Source organism: Platalea leucorodia, assembly GCF_965183815.1.
Source record: "Platalea leucorodia genome assembly, chromosome: 5".
Lineage (NCBI taxonomy): Eukaryota > Metazoa > Chordata > Aves > Pelecaniformes > Threskiornithidae > Platalea > Platalea leucorodia.
Genome location: NC_138827.1, coordinates 96600142 through 96625193, shown reverse-complemented (window position 1 = coordinate 96625193; position 25052 = coordinate 96600142). Strand labels below are relative to the sequence as shown.

Below are 25052 nucleotides of genomic sequence, written 5' to 3'. Positions count from 1 at the left end.
ATAGTTTTCTTTGTCCAGTAGAGCTCGGCCACTTCACCGCAGTGTGCAAGCCAACTCTGTATCTGTTTCTTCCTTTTAGAAGCGGATGCTCTAACAGCCTGAAGAAGAGGCATTTCTATCTTAAGTACACTACGTACCTTTCCACTGCAGCGTATAAATAAGGAAACAGGTTTTGGTTTAGATAATCTCACAAATTTCCTATGAAATGAGGAGGTTTCTGTTTTGCATACATGTGAAAGAAGGTGGAAAGAAATTAAGGATCAGATCCTGAAAAGTAGTTGGGTATATCACCCACTGGTACTAAAAGGTGTCTGAGTATCTTCAAAGGCATTAGGAATTTATGGTTAGTTTACAGACAATAAGAAATCTGTGACCAGGTAGTGACCTGAAAACTTCTTGTAACTCCATATTTTTTACCCGTTAGCTCCTTGATCAGCCTTCCTTCTAAACTGATTTTCTCATGAGCCATTTTGGTTACCCATTGAGTTTACAAACTAGCAGTTTAGAAATAAAATATTATCTATGTTATACACACATGGACACTGGCTTCTTGAAACATGCAATTATTTTGTTATACTTCATTGTTTTTCATTTTGAAATAAATTCTGCCTGGGAATTCAGCATTGAGAGATCCTAAGTTTTTGCTTAAGTACATGTTAATATATGCCTTCGTATTAAAACCAGACCTTTTTCTGCTTCTTCTGTTTGACTACTTCGTCACACAGATGTCATTAACCTTTTGTTAACAGGTTAGGAGTTAAACTCATTTAAGTCTTCTCTTCTTTTGGCCTGCCTTCTTCACTGATGCTCCTGTACCTCTACTCTGCCTAGTAAAATTCCAAGTTCACTTAAGATTTTATGGTGCCCTCATAATTGTATATTTTGCTTTCAAATCAGTGACAGCTAATGTTCAGAGTTTCCATTACATCATAGGTATAGTTCAGTCACGGTCTGCTGAGACATAAAAATCACTTAAAAGCCAATGCCTTTATACACATATCTTAGATGGGAAAGACTATGATACAGCTGATTTCATCTGTTTCTGGAAAGGTACAGAATGATCGAGAAGGGGTAGCTATGCATGTTCTTGACAGAGTACTAAGACAATGCAGTTGGATTTTCCAGGGATTTTACTTTTTATTATAGTATACTTACCTTAAAAAAATACCATTTTTGAATTCAAGTCTTGCAAGCTTTACAAAATTACGCTTTGTAATACAGAAATCTGAAATTGACTTTTTGTTCTAAAATACTGATACTAGGATTTTATTGGGGATTTTGCATCTTGTGTTTTCTTTGCTTTGGGGATTTTTTTTTTTAGCATAGTCTAATTATAGGATATGCTAGCTCCTACTTTAGAGAGCTTGCTTTGGAGTTCACTAGACAATATCAAATTAATATTTTGGAAGAATAAGATGCATGTACTAATTTTTAGCTTTTTGGAAAAATGAGATTTGAGGAAGGATGAAATTGAGTGAGGTTCGCCAACTTGCATGATGATCAGTTACAGCACAGGGAACAGGAATACAGTTGACAGTGACAAATGCCTTGCTAAACATGAATGTAAATCTTCTGTAGCAGTGAAATCACAAGGGGATACTGTGTCATAAAAAGTTACGGTACAGCTTTCAACTGCTTTTCAGCTTAAAAAGCAATTGTTTTTCTCATTTTGATACCTTAGCTTGAATTTTCTAAATTCATCCCTTAAAGTTTTGTTCATCAAATATGATTCAGAAGGCAAGTGGAGGTACTTTCAGATTTCATCTTGTTTTTTTTTTTTTTCACTTACTGACTATTGCTTTCATTTCATTCTTAATCATGAAACATTCCCAAGTTCTGATTTACTCTCAGTAATGTTTAGGTATGCAAAGTGGCTAAAATACATTAACATATGCTAGTAGTACAGCATATCATAGTTAAAAGACTTAGGGCAATATTTTTTGCAGACATGAAAGGGCTAGAAGATAAATGTACCTTTTTTCTCCCTATGTCTTGATACTTCTAAATTCTCATTAAAGAACTACAAGAGTAGTTTTGACCTTTGGACTTTTTTAGAGGCTGTTGGGGAGTGGAGTTGCCAGTGTTATTTAAGACATAGGTTTATAAAACTGAGTGTCATCCTAGTAGCCTTTCATTTCTGTATTGTTAAAGATAATGGCACTGATTCTTCCTTCCTGCCAAAGACCTCTTCACAGTATGTCAGGCAAATGCTCATTGTTTTTTCCTCTTGACATTATTCCAGGAAGCTCACCAAACTTTTTACCTTAGTATCTGGTTTGCATTTGTTGAAATCATTATTTCACATGGTGGGAGGTACTCTGTACTTCAGCGTGGTCTGGTTGGAGGAGAATCTGCATGGCAGAGAAACACTACTGTATTTGAGACATCAAGGGCATTCTAAGTATTGAAGAAATGAGAATGTCATATTTATTCGCAGAATGATGGTCTTCAAACTCATGGGTAGAACTGTGTCTCCAAGAAAGTGATCCTGTTCATCAGGAGACACTATCTTAACTCCTACTGACTTAGAAGGCACAAACTGCTTAATGAATGGTAGTATTTCTGTCTTTTAAAAGTACAACAGTGCAGAACAGTTACGTGAATGTTTTCATTAGTGCCAAAAAGCCTCCATAAAGGTGGAGTAATAGTTAAAATTGTTGATAGTTTTGAAAGAATAGTGTTATTGCTGAGCCCCTTTCAGTCCTACAGTAGTTCATCTCAGAAACAGCTTTAGATTTGCAAGGTTTTTGCCTCTGTGAAAAGCAGAGTCTTCCCAATCCCTCACTGAGTTTTGCTGAACTTAGTGGGAGCTGGGAACCCAGACGTGTTCTGTCACGTATTTTTCCCCACTTTTCTCTCCGTTTTCTATGTGCCTCTTACTCATGTTATCATTGTGCCTCCAGGCATTTGTATCTGTGGTGTATAGGTGGGAGGAGAATAGATTTTATTCTCTTTGTTGAAATAAGCATTTTGAACATTTACAGACTAAGCTGACAAGGCCTAGGAAAAGGGGTGATACTCAGCAAATACTTTGTATGTTGAATTTTGAGTTACTGGATTTTATTGGCAAAATACTAATGCATTAAATGGAATTAATTTTCAGTGCTTGCTGATAAGCTGTCAGTGGACTGTAGGAGTCAATGCGAGGCCGTGGTTACTAATGCTCACCACTTAGCAGAATGCTTATAGAAGTTGCGTAAAGTTGCAGACAGTTGTTTCCCATTTTGTGGCGACTGTCATTTCCAGGTAGTTTATCTTCTCTTCAGATTCCAGCAATAGAATAAATAGATAGTGAAGGCTCCAGATTGAGTATAGGCCTTCTTTCCATCTGTGTGAAGCCAGAACTGACTTCAGGAACCAGATGCTGCAGGGATTTTTCATCTCTATCTCTGTTATTTTTCAGAGTAATTGGGAAAATAAAACAGGTTTGTGCAATTATAATATTAACAGTGCTACCTGACAGAGACAGCATCGACACACACATCTGTGAAAACGTCATCCACTTTTATAAGGGAACAGATGACAACAAAATAAAGGCCAATTGCTTAATCTGAATTCCTATTAGCTTGTTCTGTATGGCATGGGTCTTCAGTGACTGAGTCTTACCGAGAATGTTACGTTTTATTAACATACGGAGAACTTTGATTATTAGCAGAAAGGAACCTGTAAACATTGCTGTCTCCACAAAATGAGAGGGGTTTGTCATTTGGATCATACCATCTGTATCCAAATGCAAACTGAAACTCAGCAAATGTTGTAGTATTATATGTATTTGAAACCCACAGAGATCTCTAGTAGTTTAATGAAAATTATTTCAATAGATATTTTTACACTGTAGATCACAGGAGTATAGCTTTTTTCTTTTCTTAAGCTGTCATGAAGTACCTGAAAATAAAAAAAAAAAATAAAATCACCAATGTAAGGTATAGAACATAGTGACTGAAGAGTTTTGCATTGCTGTGAATAAATAACCTTTATCAGTACTTCAGAAAAAAATAGGTCTTTCTTTTTTTTGTCTTGGAGCATCTTTGAATAATTATATCAAAATGTCATAGTCAATGCATTTTACAGCTATGTTTAATGAAGATTTAATTCAGAATATAAAATGTAGGCAAGTAAGGTGTAGGACTGTAAAAGAATATGAGAATTTAAGGAAATTATGTTAGCTGAGGTTTAATATCAGTGTATGGTTGGATAATTCTTATCATTGCATACTGAAGCTGTTAGCATTTACTTTTAAGGATACTTTCTAGAAGCAGTGAACTGCATGTGCTTTGTGAACTTCCTCCAACACAGCCAGTATTACTTGAGTTTCCCTGATTAGTTCCAGTCCCAAAACTACTTCCATAATTTTTGTTTGTAGAACAGATTCATTCTGCTTAAAAATTCTGGTCATTTTACAGGAACACTACTAATTAAATAAAAATTGAATTTGACTGATGTTAAAATAGTATTCCCTGTAATATTTGTCTCGAAAATGTGTTTTCCTTTGTTATTGGGAAGTATTTTTATATCTCTGAAGGTACATCTCCACATCTCTATGATTTTGTATGTCCTCACCATCCTTTTTTTTTTTTTTTTTTGTACATGCACATAACCATTAGTTGCTTTGTACCTGTTTATGCTCCTGTCAGGTATAGTGTGTATTAAGGAAAAATGTTGATCATTAACAAAACAAAGCTGTGTCGCAAAATACTGCATTTTACAGAAAATAAATTAGTAATTTAAACAGACGTTTAATGGTTGTTGTGTGTAATGATATATTTTAGAGAAATATGATTTTTTTTTAAATTGGTTTTCTCTCTTTAACATGTGATTATCTGGAAGCAAATCCAGGTAATTCAGTTGTTTGAATATTTGGATTACTGAAAAATACTATTTTCGGAAATAGTCGTTCAAGTCTTTAATGTGGGAAGACAGCACTACAAAGTCAGTTGTGCTATATACATTAAGATTTAGTCATGGAAGTGAAACCACAGAGACCCTTGTGTTCTTATAATGGAGTTTCTAATCTGTTATGTGGATTGCTGCTCACATGGCTGACTTAAATGGTCATATGGTTGTAGTATGAATACAAAGTGGTTTATTTTTATGGAGATGATTTACACTGGAATATGAAATACATAAATTTCACTTGTGGAATGTCTTATCCAGTTGGTAAACATAATAGATAGACTTTATTATTATTATTATTATTATTATTATTATTATTATTATTATTATTATTATTAACTAGGTAATTTCCGATAAAACTTTGTAGTAATTCTGTATATCTCATATTCCACTGAAGGGTATTTGGTATACACCTGTAGGCAGTCATAGATCAGTATCTTATTGTTGGGTATATGTGCAGCTAGTATTAAGATCTGTGGTATTTTCATACTCATTAGAAATAAGTAGCAAAATACATGGCTCTAGTAATCAAAGTATATGTTTGGGATACTTGAAGTCAGAATTTGTCATATGTTTTATTGTATGCCATTTCTTCCAAATATAATTTGCCAAAATGAGAGGTAGTGTGGCTAGGGTTCTTGTGCATACCAAACTGTTTTGGTCTTGGAATTGACTTTTATCTGTGTAAATATTGTTTTGTTTTGTTTTTTTTATATATATATATATGCGTGTGTGTATATATATGTATATATTATATAATATATATTATATATGTAATATGTTTGTAATATAAATGTAATATGTTTGTAATATAAATATATATATGCACACACATTCAATTGGAATTAAAAGCAGATTTTTAAAGTATGAAAAAGTTTTTATATTTTAAAATATGAAAAAATAAGGAAGGAAATATATTATTATATTATTATTATATTATATTATTAAAATTCTTATTATAAAAATGTCATTATCAATATCATAAATGATACTATAAAAATATCATTATTTGAGCAATGTCTTTCCCTGAGAAAATAGGTCACTCAGGAGGTCCCCAGCTGACGACTTTAAAACCAGAATATGGGTTGCAGCATGGCTGTGTTGTTAACTCAGATCTCTGTCAATGGAAATACAGAGAATTCTGCTTGAGAGACGTCATCATTTTGTCTGCCCCATCTCTTTATCAAGGGTACTTTGTGGCAACAGAGGGGAGTGCATGTCTGTGCTTTGGCCACTCCAAATTCTGAGCCTGGCTGACGAGTTTAAATGGTCAGTGAAAATAGGTTTGTACTCTAAGACTACATAGCAGTCCCTCTCTTCCACCTTATGGACAGCCAACTGCAGCAGAATGGCAGGGAAGACAGCTGAAATGCCTTCAAACACCAGAAAAGACTCTTAGTGAAAGCTTGTCAGGACATTTAAAATAAAAGATGAACTGTGGATAGAGTCAATTTTTTATTCTTTTATCAGTATATCACACTCAAATGTAACTTTTTTTTTATTAATTAGATTTTTTTTTTTATACTGCCAAATTTCAGTCTATATGACTACTGAAGGAAAAGGCTGTATAGGCAGTTTTACACAATAGTTTTTGAGACCTCTAAATATTTTGGAATGGTGATTAATAAACAAAACAAAATGTTTTCAAACAGGTATCCCATTAGGGGGAAAAAAAAAAAAAAAGAACAAAGCAAGACAACATATTTGTTGTCTGATTTTTGGCAGGGGTAGTGGCTTCCGTATGTTGCCACAGCCCTATTGTGTTATATGTGCAGTACTACACAACCAGTAGAAAACCTAATATTCTACTTTAATTATTTAAAAAAAAAAAAGGAAAAAGGAATTAAAGATTATAGTGTTGATGCCATTCTTCTATTTACTCTGAGACATATTAATAAAGTTATAACTGGCATTTTTTATAGTTACTGATGTAGATATTTGGACTGAAGGAACTGAATTAATCCAAGAATCCTTACCATGTATTTTATAGGAAATGATACAATCTATTGGACAGACATGGGTTTCAACAAAATTAGCAGATCTAAACGAGACCAAACATGGAAAGAAGACATTGTTACAAATGGTTTGGGAAGAGTTGAAGGCATTGCAGTGGACTGGATAGCAGGTAGGTCTTAACCTGCTTCAGGAATTGTCACGATTTCTGACAGTATACACTTGCATCCTCAGCTCAAGACTAAATAACTTGGTTTGCTTTCATCTCTGATTTCTAATATTCCAAGTGTCTAGATATCTTTCTCTGAAGATACCACCACTGGGTTTTTTTGGGTTTTTGGGGGTTTTTTTGGTTTTGTTTTGGTTTGTGGGTTTTTTTTTGTTTTGGTTTGGTTTTTGTTTTTTGTGGGTTTTTTTAGTTTTACTACAGACAGAAAAATTGTTTAAATATCTTGCACAACATTTCTTAGGTAGACAGTCTCAATGGTGACAACCATGAATGCAAGTTTATAGTTTAAAACGGAAGGCTGAATAGGACTAGAAATTACAAATATAAGATACATATAAGTTAAAAGACAGCAGTTAGTTTCTGCTCCTAACTTACACACTTAAGATTTAAACACTTTTCAGGTAGTCTTTTCTTTTTCCAGTAACTTCAAGGTATTTTTCCTAGGTAACATATATTGGACGGATCATGGCTTCAACTTAATTGAAGTTGCCAGGCTCAACGGCACATTCCGATATGTAATTATATCCCAGGGTTTGGACCAGCCAAGATCTATTGCGGTACACCCAGAAAAAGGGTAACATGACCATGGCTACTTGCATTTCTTTTAAAGTTTGCATGCTAGCACTAAAGCTCTTGGATAAGTAAATCAAGGCCTGCGTTCTAATAGATAAGTGTTTTAACAAAACCCAAAAGGATTGTATTGGAAACTATTGTACTGTAACTAAGCACAGGTGGAAGGAAGCGCAATTCTTTTCACATGCTAAGTTTTTTCGTTGGTCTCTGTATACATGACATACTGTACTTTCTTTACAAAACGGTTTTCATTTTCTAAGACAACAATTTCAACTGAAGTTTAGACGTTGCTTGGAAGCATGCTTAAAGCTGTTCTTAAGTTTCCAGCAAATCCAAGGAAGTCATATTAGCTAATGGAGACCTCAATGTCATGATGAAATTATAGAACAGTTTAATCCTTGGTAGTTATAAATTCTAGTATCATGTAACATCCCACTATCAACAACCAAGGAGATTGCCCAGCGTAGCTTAAAATAATGTGAGATGAAGCGTGTGAGTAAGAGAAAAAGGGTAATCAAAAATGACATCTGTATTCATCCAACTGTTTGTTGAGAGTAGGGAATACATTGCAGCATTAACAGAAATAGGGAACTTTCTGTCCCCCTCCAGCTCCAAAACTATTGTTAGCAGAGCTACAAGTAAAACAGAAGCAGTAAATTCTGCAAAGAATTCCCATCTTTTTTTCATGGGAATATGCAATGTGCTTTCTGAGGAAAAGGCATATAAGCAAGACTCAGAGGATTTAACTGGTACACTTACTTTGCTGAAACAGAAGCTCTAAATGGTGTGTATCCAAAATCTTAAAGAAGTATTTGAGCAACTACCTGCCCCCAAAACCAGAGATGATGCTATATAGCTCATTTTTCCCCAGTTTCAATCAAATCAGTATCTCACTATTTGCAGGAAAGCAGTCTCTGTACTCAGAGGAGTTTGCAGCCATAGTAATGAAGAATTCTGATTTCTCAGTGAGGCCAGACTGATACCAGTGATGCAAAATGCAGTTTGGATCTTTGCCATGATTTGCTTTATGAGAATTTAGACATAGTGATCTGTGTATTTTGCAGACTAGAACATTGCAACTGAGTGTATTTAAGAATGAAATGAAAGCAATAATAGTTTTTATTTTCTGCATAATGTAATAGCTTTTGCCACAAATCATTACAGCTGTGTTCATATAGCACCGTTGTTTGATTGGCAGTATCTGCTAACAGTTTAGGATTCATGCTGTTCTTCAGAGTAGGATCTTCTCCAGATCCTACTCAGGATTTGGCTGAATTATTTATTGTATGTTTATCCATAATGTACCAGAATAGCTGTGCTTGTCTATTAGAAAAAATTAAAAAAAAACTTTTGAAGGTGAGTACACAGAAGCCTGATAAAATTCTTCTGACCAGAAGGGTAGGCCAAACTTCTTCAAAACAGTAGTTAATTTACAGTGTAATTTTCCTCAACATGTATGTAATGTATTTGCTGTACACATATACAGATAGGTTTTCACCCCTTACATCAAAGGAAAGGAAGAGCCCCCATGAAGTCTATGAGGACTAAGTGCAGCAGATGCAGTTTCTCTGGAGAACCCTTAGATATTACAATAATACGAATTATATAAATAAAATCCGTTATTTTCAACTAGAAATGATAAAAAATGTAATCAACTCTTCTGCAGTATTTGGAGAGGGAAAATGGGTTGTAGCTGAGATCCAGCATTTAACAATTGCTATAGGAAAGAATAAATGCAGAACCCCTGATGGAATATTTCATACTACTATTGATAGAAAAGTTGCTTTTTTACTGAAGTGTGGGGGGTTTTATTTTAATGACAATATTTTCACATGATACTTTCTGACTCAACGGCCCATGGTTTTATTTTACCAAAATCATAAATGTGCACATAAGCAGATAAAATAATAGCCAACAACATTAAAAAGATTCTTTGTTTAAGTTAACGGATATTTAGAGGTGCCACTGAGCCATCTTCTTAGGTCTTAGAATAGTCTAATGCCACCAAAAAGCAGATATTAATAAAATGTGGTTAAAATATAATTTGGAGGAGTTTGAATTATTGCATTTGAAACAAAAAACAGTAAAGAGAAATGCTAAATGTAGAAACGAATTCAGTTGTGCAACATTCCTTAGCTGTTTTGATCTTGTTGAGTTTTATAGGTAGTTTTTGGATGTGTTTAGAATGCTTAAAAAAACATAAGAGGATGAGAGGACCACAGATCAGTAATTGTTTTACATGTCTGGTAGAACGGTGTATCTTCTGTGAAAGCAGATAAGCTTCATCTCTCTTTTTTTTTTATACTGTGCCACAAAATGATATCTTGAGATGTCTCCAATCGAAGTTCCTTCATGAGAAGCATAGCAATGTTTTGCTGGTGAAGTACAGGTATACCTTTCTGTGGGAAGATTGAGGCCTTTTTACCCTCTGCATTATTGTCATGTCTCTTTCCCTTTACAAGGCAAAACTTTCAAAGGTATTCTTCTCTCCCCTTGCCCTGACTTCACATTCTTCATTTCTCTTGAAGCTTGAGTTGACAGCTATAAGAATGGAGAGGAAAATAGCAGTTATTAGATCTCATTGAATCTGCCAGTTATACCAAGATATGAAGCAGCCAGCATTCAGCTGGTTGGTAACATTATTTATTGTTATCAAGGAAAAAAAAAAAGAATGTGTAGTCCCACAAAGGAGTGTCTTTGTCCCTCATCAGGTATACTTATTCATGTAACATACACTTGGCTGACTTTTTTTTTTTTTCCAATTATATAATAGTCTTCTGATCAAGCTCAGAATTTGATTGAAATACGGAGTTAAGCTAACACCAAAATAATTATTAGACTTTGAAGATACTCCTTCAAAAACATTTCGGGAATTTCATTTGTGTTTAGGGTTTGGGGTGGGGCAGGGGGGCAGAGTTTAAACCCTGATTTAATTTTTTTCCAAAGAAGTTTTTATGAAAGTTGATTCTAGCCCAGCATCAAATTTCTGCCACTTGTATATGTCCATGTCAGCTATGTAAATTATATATGGGATAGTTCTGAAATAAGTTGAATCGTAGTTATTCTAGCATTGCAGTATATACATCAAACATGTTGGTAGCATATTGCTACCTACAAAGGTCCAGAAAACAAGTATTTTAGAAATTATTAGGATTATTAGGAAATTATTAAGAAACAAGCCTTTAGATCTTGTGGGAAGATATGGGAAGATCAAGTTTTTCTATACTAGTTAATAGTTTATGTAAGTTTATATATCAATATATTTATAATCATTAATGCTCTAAGAAAGTATTAGGTAACTTGCCTTACACTTCTGGCAGCTATTCAGGATTTTCTTTGAAGGATTCTAGGTTCATTTAACCTGCTAATTATGGTTTTTATTTTTTTTTTTTTCCTCAGAGTAACTAGTCTAAGGAAAGAGCATGGGATGTTTAATTGAAATATAGTGAATGCCTGCTTTTCTGTAGTCAACATTTAGGTGATATCTTGTGTTAAGAAAGTACCTCTGACTAGATGCCTGAAAGCAAGTTCAGTTCTGTTTAGAGCTGCTGTTAGTAATCTGGTTAAAGCTGCATTAAACTTAAGCAGTGATTGCTGATATCCAGCTGGTTAATAGTGTCTATTTTAACATTTCTAAAACATATTTTTAATTTATCTAATATAGCAGTTCAATTTCCTAATGTAGTATAAGTTTTATAGTTAGTATTCATATTACTGTTTGTTATGTCAAGAAATATGAGAACAAATTCATTTTTGTTATAGCTAGAAAGCCCTACAATTAGAGTCCAAGTAAGCTGGATATTGTTTCAGAAGCTAAATTTGATGAGCTAATTATAAGATCCATATTTGTTCTCCCTTGTCCCATTTTTATCCCTCTTTATTTCACGTATCTGCAGTCATCCAATCAAATTTAGCTATTTAACAACAGATTGGTGTAACGATATCCCCACACTCAGGGGTAGAACTGGTTAGTAATGCACAGACTTTTGTAATCTTTAAAAACAGAGTACATACATTCCACACTGAGAAAAACAATGGAGAGTGGTTTTGTATGTTCTGTTCACTTCGTGTACAGCCTATTACTAAACTATGTTTTAGTGTGTTCTTATGAATATTTGCTATGAAAATGCTTCTCTTCAGGTGACTAGTAATATGCTAGACCTCAATTATGTTATCTTAGAAAGAGATTTATTGCTCAGAATATATATATATTTGTATGTGTGTTTATAATATATTTTAATGCAAATATATATACATACATATATATATTTGTAGACACATAGACATTTACTTAAAGCTATTCCATAGGTTACTATTCAGTAAAGGAAGTGCTCTGTGTAGATTAACTGGCCTCATTTTGCTATACCTAAAGCAGCAGATTGAGAAGTAGGAGGTCAAGGCAGAGGTTTGACCTAGCATCTTATCCCAAAATAGTAATGTTACTGTACCAGTAAGTATACAGTAATATAAAATTAGATAAGTAAGAAGCAGATAAGAGGCATTAGGGAGAATAGGAGAAATAATTTTTTCCCAAATAAAATCCCTTTGCTCTACCATTTCCCACGGTGCTCCTCACTGCTTCATATTTAAAGCATTTTTAAGTTAGACATACATCTCTTGTATTATCACAGCATTTGTTAGTAATTAGGTGCGAGAGCTTCTGTTCCAGTAATTGTTTTTCTAATTTGCTTTTATTTTTCCAAGCACAAGGCTGAATTCTTTGAGGAATAAAACTGCATATTGACTGATTGAATACAGTTTTAAGAATTACTTCATATATATCATTTGCAAAAAATCTCTTAACAAAGTGTTCTATGAAACAAGTATTATGATACATTTAATCTCTTAAGATTTTTTAGAGACATGAGCCTTATGTTTTTTAAATACCTATTTAATGGTAATGGTGCTTTTTGTTTGCAATTGAAGTACAGTATTACATATTTTCAACTCTTATTTTGATGCTAAATTTTAATTGGTAATTTCTACAACATTTTAGGTATTTATTTTGGACAGAGTGGGGACAGACTCCTTGCATAGGCAAGGCACACTTAGATGGGTCTGAGAAGGTTGTGCTTGTGAGCCTGGGGATTGCGTGGCCTAATGGGATTTCCATCGACTATGAGGTTAGTTCATCTGTCTTCCAGTATATGTTAAAATGTACAGTATTTGTTATGTTTCATTAAAGCCAGCTGGTCTTCCACTTTGATGTAATCTTAATAACTCTTAATTAAATACTTGGACAAGACTGTTGATGTTTCCTTTAAAATTAATCTTTAGGAAAATAAATTATATTGGTGTGATGCTCGTACCGACAAGATAGAAAGAATTGACCTTGAGAGTGGAGGGAATCGGGAGATTGTGCTGTCAGGGAGCAATGTGGATATGTTTTCAGTCGCGGTGTTTGGAGCTTACATCTACTGGTCTGACAGGTAATTTATTTTTCATAAGTATTTGAGTCTCAAAACGTTATTTCAGTGCCAGGTGCTTCACCTTTGTAGGATTAGCCATTCCTTAGCAAGGTCACAGAACGGATCGCAGAAATCTATGCAATTTCCAAAGAAAGGGCATTTCTGATGCTGAAAGCTAAAGCGTACCAGTGTCGTAGATGAGAATAGGTTTCTTCACCTTCTGTTAGGTGAACTCTCCACTGCCCTTCAGTCATTTGTTTGGTGTGAATTAGTTGAGGATTGTTGATGAGACATCTTCAACTTTTTTGGCAGAGCACATGCAAATGGCTCTATTAGAAGAGGCCACAAGAATGAGGCCACGGATGCTGTGACCATGAGGACTGGCCTTGGAATAAACCTGAAGGAAGTGAAAGTCTTTAATAGAGCACGAGAGAAAGGTTGGCTGTTCTTAAGGATGCTATTAATTGTTTTAATATCACCTGCTACTTTTTATGTATATTAAAACATACCAAAAGTTAAGTAATCACTGATTTTATCTCCACTTTTTACTCTTGAAGTATTTTTTTAAGCTAAAATTAATGTACTAAAGAAAACATATAGTACAAATTCTACTAAAATTCTTCTGAGTGTTTTAAGGAGAAAATCTAAACCCAAAACACTTCCTGTCTTTCAAGGTTTGGTGGGTTTTGGTTGTTTTTTGGGTTTTTTTTTAGTTGTTTGGGGGTTTTTTTGGTTTTTTTTTGTTTTTTTTTTTTTTCTTTTTAAAAAAAGGCAGAAAAAGAGTCTTAGGAATGAGAGTCTCAGATTTCTGTTGGAAAGCAAACCAGATTTTTTTTTTTTCACAGCTAGAAATTCACAGCCTCTGTGTCTTGAATATTTATTTCCTGAAATTACTTCGTTTTGAGTCCTAGTTTTTTTTGTGTGGGAAGAAACCTTGTAAATAATCAGACTTCCTTTATATTCAATTTGTTTAGCAAATTCAAGAGACAAAAGTTATCATATACTCTTGGTGATTTATGGTATCAATGGTCAAATTTTATTCTCCACTACCTGACTAAGAATAAACTTGCTTTTAGCTATCTTCTTCCTCCTAAAATTCTGGGTTTGAAGACACCTTGAAAAACTTCTTTCAGTGAGCAAAGGTGGCTACAAGTCTGCAAAAACTGATGATGATTTCCTCAGAACAAACTGCTACCAGGCAAACCAGATTCAAAAAGAGACAAAAAAAAAAAAAGTTACTGTAATACAAGATAAACTTATTAATACAAATATATCTCTGGTGTTGGTAGCTCTCAAGAGTTGCTTTAATCACAGCATTACAGAAGATCCTATTTTTTTTTATATACATCTTTCCTAAATAATGGCATTAAATATGACATGTAAAATAAATCTGCATTTTGAAAGAAAGCGTATTTAACAATCAATAAGAAAAACTGTCTTTTAATTTTTTTTTCCAAGGGAACTTTAAATAGTTTTGAAAAAAAATTACTTTGCAAACATATGCATATTCATTTGACTAAGAATTTCTGCATGTAATTTCAGAGTACTGTGGGCATCATATTTTGTGGATAAAAATAAAATCCACACAAAAATTTATCATTTCTTCTAACTAGGCTAGAAATAGTTAATGTCTGCTTGCTTGGAAGGGCTGCTTTATATTATAGTCTTAGGAAAATTGAATAAAAAGATGCATCTTTACATGTAATGATATTTATTGATAGCTTTAAAGACTTGATTGCACTAGGAATAAGAGAAACAGTTACTGAGGCTAAAAATCTTTTGATGTTAGTTTGAAAAACATAACGGAATGATTTTTTAATACGTTTTTCAAATTTTACTAGGGTACAAATGGTTAATGTCTTTGGGAGGGGCTGTCAGTGAGCCAGGAGGACAAAAGGGAAAAAACAGGTGAAAAATGTTTTTGGAATGTTTTTCTATATCACATTATTATATATATTTTTTAAGTTCATTGAACTAGAAGTAGTTAATGGTATTTTAAAAAAAAAATTAATTAGCTAGCTTCCTGACCTGCTATTATTAAAACAAACAAATGAACAAAAAAACCCCAAACAAAACAGAAGAGAACCCCAAACAAAACAAAACAAAACAAAACAAAAAACAAACAAACAAACAAAAACTCCAACAACCTGTGCTGATTGTGATTAATGCTTTTTTTTCAAACACCTGTTTTACCCTTTCTGATGAGCCAGTCCTGCAGTGCTATTTGCAAGTGGATTCCTATCCTTCAGTGCTATGCGTGCAAGGATGTGCCCTAACTACACTGATTTCAGAACTGGCCATTTTAAAAGATATTTACAGTTGGTGAACTGTGGAAGCATTGAAGTTTTCAAAGAGAGATTTTAGAAGCTTGAGGATCTTTTTCATATGTTTTCCTTTCTCTTCTCAACCTCTCATCCTTCCAAACAGATATTAACTTTTCTAGCCTAATAAAACTTTAAAAGAATCTTTAAAACAAACCAAATGTAAAAGTGTATACAGCTAAATCTCCAAATGTTTTTACATAACTATAGAGGAATATGTCTCATGTAACTTTGCCTAGGAACACAAAATTCAACGTTTCTAATTTGAAGAGCAAGTTAACTCTCATCCCCCATTATTTTTCCTTAAAAGTATCTTCAGCTTGGAATGTAGCAGTCAGACAATGCAATCAACAGTACTTTCAGACAATACATATTCCCCAACAATTATTGCTACCTGAAAACAGTCTATTTAAAATGTTTTCTTCTCCTTCACTATGTGGAAAACTTTCAGAAATGGGAAAATGACTATATTGAAAGAGTTGAGTGGTTACATGGAAAGTGCTGTCAGAAACAGAATCTAAATTATCTAAACTAACTGTAATAGTAATTCATACATAGTCCAAAAAAGACAAAGGAAAATAGCTCCTAATTACTGAAAATTATTGTAATTTTAAATATTGCTTGCAACAAGTGTAGTTTAAGTCATTGAAGTTACTAATTTGACAATGATTTCTTAATGGTATGCAATTGTCAAGGAGTAAGTTTTTAAAGTCAGGCTTTAAAGGAAATTAGAACAAAACGTTAGCAAATATCTTTATTAAAAACAGGGAACTGAATTGACACAGTTTTGTACCTGTCAATATATATGTTTTTATTTTGATAGAAATCATCTAAAAACAGTACTGTATTCTGGTGGTATCTAAATTTGACTTCTTGCCAGTAACAGGTGTTTTAAAAAAAAAAAAAAAAAAAATCTTTCAAAGCACTTGAAACAGTCTCTAAGTCTTTAGCTGATTATGGAGGAATAACCCATTTTATCATTTACTATTCATAACATAAATACTCTTGTGAATTGGAAAGGACATTATTTATATTTGCTTATTAATTGTATTCTTTAAAATTGTCTTTAGGTTGTGGTTAAAGTTACATTCTTTACTATTTTGGCCTTTGTTTTACTGTGAATATTGTAGAAACAGTTTTAAGAGAAGAATTCTTAGAATTTTTGATTTAAGTTAGCTAAGTGTAATATTATGAAAGATAGATTTTTATTTTTTTTTCCTATTTACAGGTACTAATGTTTGTGCCAAGAATAATGGTGGATGTCATCAACTTTGCCTTTATCGGGGAAACGCACAGAGAACATGTGCTTGTGCACATGGCTATCTTGCAGAAGATGGAATTACTTGCCTGAGACATGAAGGTTACCTGTTGTACTCAGGAAGGACAATATTAAAAAGTATACATCTTTCAGATGAAACCAACTTAAATTCACCAATAAGGCCATATGAAAATCCAGAGTACTTCAAAAATGTGATAGCTCTTGCTTTTGACTACAGTCTGAAAGGACGAGGTACGAATCGCATATTCTTCAGTGATGCACACTTTGGAAATATACAAGTTATTAAAGACAACTGGGCTGGCAGAAAAGTGCTAATTGAAAGTAAGTAAAAAATTATTTCCCAAAATACATATTTTATTCCAATAAACTTTATTAAGTGAAAAGTTGATAATCACTTGACTTTACCGAGTAAAAAATGTCAGTAAAGTTTTACCATACTGAAGTATATAACACAATTATTGTAATTTATCCCTGTAAGATACATTTAAACATTATCTGTAGAATTGCAACTTCAAAATCATTTCTTTTATAACAATCTTACTATGCATGACGCATATTACTAGAAAACAGAAGTGATAATGACAGCGCTTAACTGTTGAAACAAAACCTCATTGTGCAAGGCCTGGAAATGAAAGAAGTCCCCTTACCCCATGAACGTATTGGTTGTTTATTTTTCTAGTTAGTGGGGGGTGAAGTACTGTAAGATATATCTGCTGACATAACCATTCCTCAGTATAAAATACTAGGACCCTAGTCACTGTGTCCAGTTGACTCACCCTTGTAGTGAGCCCAAGAAAAGTGATTTGTCCTCAGTGATAATCAGAGGCAAATTCGAACCTACAAAATCATACATTTTTAGTAGAGGCTTACTCGGTAGCTTTGCATGTTTACTATGCCTTCATTCACCGCACTAGTAGGAGGAGTTGTATGAATCTTGACATTTTTTTAGCCTCTGAATACTTGAAGCCTGACACTGCTGTCAAGGAATTGATGCCAATATCATCACCAAAGTCTTCAGGACAAGACACAAAACATATTTTGCAGCTGAGGCCTCAGTAAAATCTTCTGAGGATATGGCACTGAAATCTTTATCAACAAAGTCTAACATAACTTTAATGCAAGGTGTACGTAAAAAGTCATCATGATTTGCCATGGTAAAATTAGAATTCAAGGCAAATCTGAATGTGGATGTGTAAGAAATATATCCGTAATGCTAAACATCCGAAAATCCATGCTACAGAAATCTAAATTTGAAAAACGTCTGCTGTCTTTCATTTCTGTTCCAATTTAATTGTTCTAAAACATACAATAAACCTCATTCATCTGTAGTGAGTTATCAGATGCATACCTTTACTGTGTTTCTTCTCTTCCTTGTCATTTTTGAGTACTGTCTGGTTTTTTTGGAGGCTGCAGTTCATTTCAGTAACCGTTTTCCAAAATGTCTGAACTGTTGTATAGTTTTTGCTCCTTATGTTGTGGATAATTCTCATCTGAAAATCATAAGTGTAGCAATGCCATAGGCAACATAATTTAGCTATTTGTTTGGGTCAAACAGTTTAATAACAAGACCAAAGAAAGCAATTAGGAAAAATGGAAGTAGATTTGATGTGGAACGTATCGCCCTTTGCTGTTGGATATTAATGGAAATATTTTTACAAAAGAAAGAAGTTAAACAGCTGCAAACTGACAAAATATTATTCTGCAACTGACATTGGATAATTGTATCATTATGTCCCTCTGCACTGTGGTTCTGGGAAGGTATCCGTGGTCATGAAAACTGTTGACACTAATGAATAGAAAAGCATTTTTCAAATATAATACAAGGCCTTTTTTTACTTTGAGTTTTTATGTGTGCATATTTTAGAGGAATTAATGATAGCTGTATTAAGATATAGTAAAGAGAAACTAAGCAATGTTTTCAGGATGCTCTCATTACTCCCAGGAAAGCATTAAAACCTGGGGATTCAGAGTTGATGTTAGCCACACAAGAGAGACAAACAGCTCACAGAAATGTGCGGTGGTGACATAAAAGCACTATTTTAACTCTGGTGTTACAGGAGGAGATTAAAAGTATTACATGAAAAGCCACTGGAAATTTTTACATTTAAAACAGACAAAGAGGAGAAAGAAATACTGGTGAAGCACCAATGCAGATACAAATTGGTTTTTTAAAAGAACAATGAAGTATTCCTCATTACTTTATAATAGGTTGTTGTACAAGAGCTAAAGACATTCCATAAAGTACAGTTGAGTATTATACTTTTAAGAAATTGTTAGGAAGTGTTTCTACTTGTAATCTTAATATGCCCGATTTCATTTTTCATTAGCAGAGTCAGCACTCTGAATAATTGAATGTCAGATTAAATTTTCTATCCTTGCAAAAATTTACTGTATATGCTTGGGATGTGTTTGTGAGCAATGGTGTTTGTTTTCTAGAAATGCTTCAGTTGTTTTTTTCATTGTAAATGAGAAGGGATATCACATCTCAGTATATGTTAGTTTATTGTTCTCCTTCATGTGTTTTAAACCCCCTTTCTGTACATTGAGTCATTCATTTTAAACTGGTATTTTTGTACTACATATCCTTCCTTTCCACAGTCTGCACAGGACTTTCTCTGACTGTAAACAGGAAACAGTTCATGAGGCTGCTTGATATAGTGGAAGTATTTGACCAAGAGTGATACCTGTAAAGGAAAAAGCAGTGGTAAGACTGGTTGACACCAGTCGTTCCATTCACTGGAAGACGTAAAATTCTAAAATTTTCTGATTTCCATGTTAACTATATGTGATTACAATGAAATTGTTAAATGGAATCCAGCTGAGAGATTTTAGTAATAGTATTTAATTTCAGGATTAAAAAATAACATCTTTGACATTCATTTTGCTATCTTTTCCCTCCAAAATTATTAGTACGCATCTGTAGCAAGTTTTACTTTATTAGGAAGAGATTCAGAACCACATTGGAAATACCTAGTGTGGTTCTAACAATTCTACAACTCCTTTCTACCTCATTAAGTTGAAGTCTACAAATCATGCAAACTTTTACTCAGTATTTGACTCAAATAGTGAAAATAGAGTACATTATATACAAAATACTATTGTCCCAGATTTTTAGTTCACTGAACGTAGATCTGCTCATAAAGAATCCATTAGCCGATGGATTTCTAGCTCACTGAAATCAGATATGCCACTCAAATCTAACACATTATTGAACTTTTCTGCACACTAAAAACAGAGTTAAGATATATAAAGAGCCCTTTATTAAACAGGTTTCCAGTTCACTAAAAACAGATTTACAACTCTGGAGCAACGCATTATCTAATATGTTTTTAGCTCACTAAGAACAGATTTACTACCTAGAAACAAACCATTATCTAACGTGTTTCCAGTTCTCTGAAAACAGATTTACAACCCATACGCAAGCTATTATCTAACATAGTTCCGACTCACTGAATATTGATTTAGAATTCATAAACAACCCATTATCTGACAAATTTTCACCTCACTGAACAGATTTGCAACTCATAAACAACCCATTAGCTAACACATTTTCAGCTCAGGGAAAGTAGATTTACAGCATATAAACAACTTTATCTAACTTGTTCCAGTTCACTAAAAACAGATTCAAAACTCACCAAGAACCCAGTACCTGATAGGGTTCTGTCTTCAGCAGGAAGAAACAACAACAAAAAAATGGTGTAGCATGTGCTTTGTATGCCATACCCTAACACCTTTATTTTTTGTGCAGCATAGGTTTTTGGAGTGGATTCTTTCTTATCTCTGAACGCTGCTGACGAAATGAGCATTATTTCCTTTGGTCAGTCAGTAGAGACTCTTTCTTTTGTGATTTTATAAGTAACTTGATGGGGTTAATCTTTCTTGACTGCCAGTTTTTAAAAATTTACCTTGTTCTTGGCTGTGGTTTCCCACGAATACTCTCTTGGGTGGTAAGTTATCTAACCATTCAGTATCACTCACGATTTTATTGCTATAGCATCATGTACAGTTTAATCCAGTCTGAAGACATTTTTAAAATTAACTTATCAATGCAGCGATACCTATTTTAAATATGTTGTGATATGACTACCATCTATATCATGTGTTTTGATCTCAGTCTTTCCTTCCAAAAAGAGTGCAAGAGGTTATATTTTGTTGTCTTTCTTGCTTTAAGTACACACTTCAAGACGTATCAGCCTATGAAGGAATGCCTAGGTGCTTACAGTGTGGTCCCACCCACTCACTATTTTCTTTTTAACTTTCCACTTTTTAGTTGTAAAGGTCAGCCTTGCAGTTCACTTTGCACAGGTTAGACTGCTTCTGCTTTTAACCTGTAACCTAAGCTAGCTATACGTATGTGTACTTTTGTATTCTGTTGTGTTGTAAAAGCTTCTTGAACCTGTTAAGGCAAAATGGTGGAGAACCTTGATGACATTCCTATTTTTCATTGTCAATGGTAGTCCTTTGTAAAACCAAACACAGTCACAGGGATTATATTTGCAAAAGTCATGCTATACATATATACACTTTCTCTGTTCTTCCAGTTTGAGGAATTGTGCAGGATTCACTCTGCAACAAGGAGTATTTTTTCATTTCACATAAGCTTTCTGGAGCTTTTGATTGTGAGAACCAGTGCCTCGACAAATCAAATCCTAACTTGGTATTCTAGAGAAGATCCAGAGAGATTACATACACTTCAGAAGTTGTTTTTCATTTAATTTTAGCCCCCGATGGACTGTAGGCTTGTAGAAAATTGAAAGGAGGCATTTAATACAAAAGGAGGTAGAAAAGGTAACAAATTTACATGGAAGTGACAGTATAAATCAATATGTTGGGGTGGCCATCTCTGAATAATCTTTACAATTTCTGTTCAGCCCTACCAGAAGTAGACCTTGTAATTGTTGCTGGTCTCTCTGGGAAAATTTGTTACTGAAAACCTAGGTTAAAATGAGGTAATGGAGCAGTATACAGAAAAAAAGAACAGAAATCAGTAGCAGTTAAAGGCACAGAGTTAATGTAAGGAGGTATTTGGAAATCTGACCTGTTCAAAATTTCTACAGGTGATCAGTTTCATTTGGAACAATAGGGTCTATTCTCCTCTCCGATGGAGCCCAGGGGAGAATTTTACTCTTATTTTCTTTGTCGTTAGTCACTTCTAGACAGAACAACACTATTATTTCAAACTTCTGAACCAGTTTCTGTAGTATTCAAACTGGAAGCCATTTCAAAGGCACTCTGATAAACATATATGAAGTACTTTAAATCTTTATAGGTCTAAATAGACCTGTCTTCCACCTGCAAGTAATTTTAGAGTAGTTTGAAATGACTGAAAATGAAAATGTTTCAACAGAAGCAAGCATCTCTTTGATATATGAGATTTTTAATATTATATGCTTATCCCCTCTCATACCACATCTCCCATTGACTGTAGTTTGTTTTCTCAACTGATAAATGGTGAGTTGACTTTATTTTTAATGATGTGATAATCTGAATAGAGATTTCTTCTACATAGAATTAGAGGTCTCAGTTTGATCCAGAGAAAGTCAGTGAAAGATAATATATTATTCACAAAGTAAATTCTTTGTGGTTTTAATGGAGCAAACAACTAATGGAAGCCTTAATTAAATTAAAATCATGAAGACCAGTATGCTAAACTTTTTGTTTCCTGTTACTCATAAGACGATTACCGCTGTGGATTGACCCACTAAGCAAAAAATACATTGTATTGGGTGGGATAAGTGTATGGGTTTTTCTTCTGTAATATCCAAGATTAAGCCCTAGTTTGCAAACCATCTGCTAAACTTCTTTACTTCGACATCCTTCCTTCTCTACCTGCCTAGAAGCAGAGAGCCAGAGGAGTGTCTGTTTTCCTTCTTCCTTCCCTCGTGAACATGACATTGCGGATCAGCAGCTCTGGAAAATATCGACGATTTCTGTCAACTGAGAACAGAGAGAAGCCCATCTTAAACCATGTTTAAATGTGTGAGCTATCTTCCATCCCAGTAAAAACGCAAATTAAGACTAGCTTTAGACAGTGGATGACATGCTAGTTGATGACTAATTTGCAGCGGGAACAAGAAGCTGCCTCATAGCATTTCTGGAGCCTGCTTTTGGTTTTCCTAACTTGTTTCAAAGCTTATGTTTATGCAATGAAGACTTTTTTTTTTTTTTTTTTTTTTTTTTTTAAAAACTGTGTGTCAGTTTCTAACCTAATAGGGCAGTCTCCTTTTTTTTATCATAGGTAGAAGTTTGAGGTAATATATTCATTAACCAAAGCCTGCCTCAGTGTATCTGTAGAGAACCAGTGCAGCGTTCAAGTAGGTTTAGTGTAGTGGTACAACACTAGAAAGAAGAGCAGTCAAGAAGTTAGAAACTAAATAAGAGAAAGGAGGAAAAAAAAGGGGGAGGAAAGGCAAAAGAAAGCAAATTAGAAAGAGGGAAAAGTATTAAGATGAGACACTCTCAATGAGCTGGTTTTTTTCCTAACTGTGTAAACAGTGGCACTGAGACATTTTGCCAGTGTAACGTCTTTCACAGCACAAAAGGAAGTGTTATGGGAAAAAATGTTGCTTCTGTTTTGAACTTTAGGTGCTAGTGTCTACAGAAGGCAAAAATCTTTTCACGGCTAACATAAAGTGTCAGATCCTGTGATGTATTATAAGGCTTTTTACAGTCTGAATCTTTTAAAGGTATTCCAATGTGTGCTACTATTCTTTCTAACTAAATGGGTCCAATTTAACTGTCAAAAAGGCATTTATGTTCCCATTTCTCTTACAGAGCATTAAATTTGGTACATTGTATGAGGTCCCTTTAGTTTTGGAGCTTTCTTCTCCGGGAAAGAAATTTTTAATCTGTTAAGAATAAATAATATTGTTGCTTTTCATTTCATAAATGAATTGGATTCATTATAATTGTATATGTTGGAATATAGGTCCAGTGATTTTCACTTTATAAGGGAGGGAAAGTGAGAGGCTATTGTTAAGTCTAGGACATTTAGGCAGTAAAAACTAAAATTTATTATTACAACTGCTGCTTTGAGAATGAAAACCAAAGTGTCTCGTTTATCACTATATTTTTTTTTTCTGGATGTGGCTGCATATTATGATTAATGGGTAAAGTTTATGAGCTGTTCAGTAAATAACTGTTACTATATGTGGATAAAGTTTACTAACTTCATATTAAGCAGTTGTTATTCTAGAAATATGTATTTCTTCACATTTCATGCTTTGTTTAGCTGTTCCTGGTTTGCAACTCTGAAATGTATTCATGATGGGAGCTGACATACACTGGTCTTTCAGTTCAGTGTGTCCCCAGCACTCCCAACCTCAGTATTCAGGAAAGGTGCTTCTGCCTATTAAACTTGAGATTATTCATGAAGAATTAATATTGTTTGTGACAGCTTCTACTTTCTACATCGCCCTTAAATTTTTATTGATGTAGATATTTGCTGATGTAAATTTTTACATCATCAGCAGTGGCTTAGTTGCATAAAATGCAAAACTATATTTGGTGAATTGTCAGTAAAAAGCTGTACAGAGGAACATCTCTTGACATTTCTCCTTTGTTTTATTCTAAAGAGTAATGTCATCCAGCAAATATTAACAGGTTATTAGGCTATTCTGCTATTAATGTTTCTAATATCTCTGTACTGTTTGGTTTCACTTCAACAATAACAAGAAAAATGTGTGATTATATGTATTTATTAGAGGTCTTAGGGTAGGCGCTCTAATGGTAATGGTAATTTTTATTGATTTAAAGGTGGTAAGACTGAGTAGTAATTTTTCTTCTTTTTTTGAGAGAGAGTCTACATGTAAGGTATAAAAAGATAATGTGGGCTCTTGTAATTAGGAAAAAAATTTCTTCCATGACAATTGTTGAGATTTTTTAAAACTTACTAAAACACTTCCATCTCTATATGCTAGCTTTCCATTCTAGAAGTCTTTCTGCTTTTAAAGCCTCTTTTACATGGATAAGTATTTCGAACTTATGATACTGGAACACTTGTTAACTTGTAATGATATATTGAACTATACTGGGAGGGTTACAGTTTACAGTTATACAAAATGCTGTTGTTTTTCTAATTTGCTGAGTTCCCTATATTTCCTTAAGTATATGAGGTATCATTATTGCTTTGTTACATTATTCTACACTGACCTGAATACAGTCCCTAAACCTAATCAAGGAGTAACTTATATCTAGGATAATAGAGGACAAAATATTGCAGGTTTACGTTTCTGTTGATGTGGTTTTCTTCAGTGAGCTGTCAGCGAACAACTATGGAAGGGTTATATCCATTGTTGGGAAAAAAAGTAATCAGAGGTAGATATAGATTTCCTCATGAAAAGTTGTTGGTTATTTTTCCCCTCATGATAAAAGGGCTAAATCATTCTTTGAAGAAA

General features: G+C 33.8%; 1 protein-coding gene across 1 annotated transcript in view; it reads left to right on the top strand.

Annotated features, from left to right (window-relative positions):
• Nucleotides 1-25052, top strand: part of LRP1B (LDL receptor related protein 1B) — a gene marked incomplete at both ends in the record, with an annotated part of 755097 nt that overhangs the window by 559712 nt on the left and 170333 nt on the right. The window contains 6 exons of the mRNA XM_082312062.1: nt 6884-7018; nt 7520-7649; nt 12645-12771; nt 12926-13077; nt 13369-13493; nt 16606-16977. Coding sequence (XP_082168188.1) covers nt 6884-7018; nt 7520-7649; nt 12645-12771; nt 12926-13077; nt 13369-13493; nt 16606-16977 — 1041 coding nt within the window. The remainder of the gene's footprint in view (nt 1-6883; nt 7019-7519; nt 7650-12644; nt 12772-12925; nt 13078-13368; nt 13494-16605; nt 16978-25052) is intronic.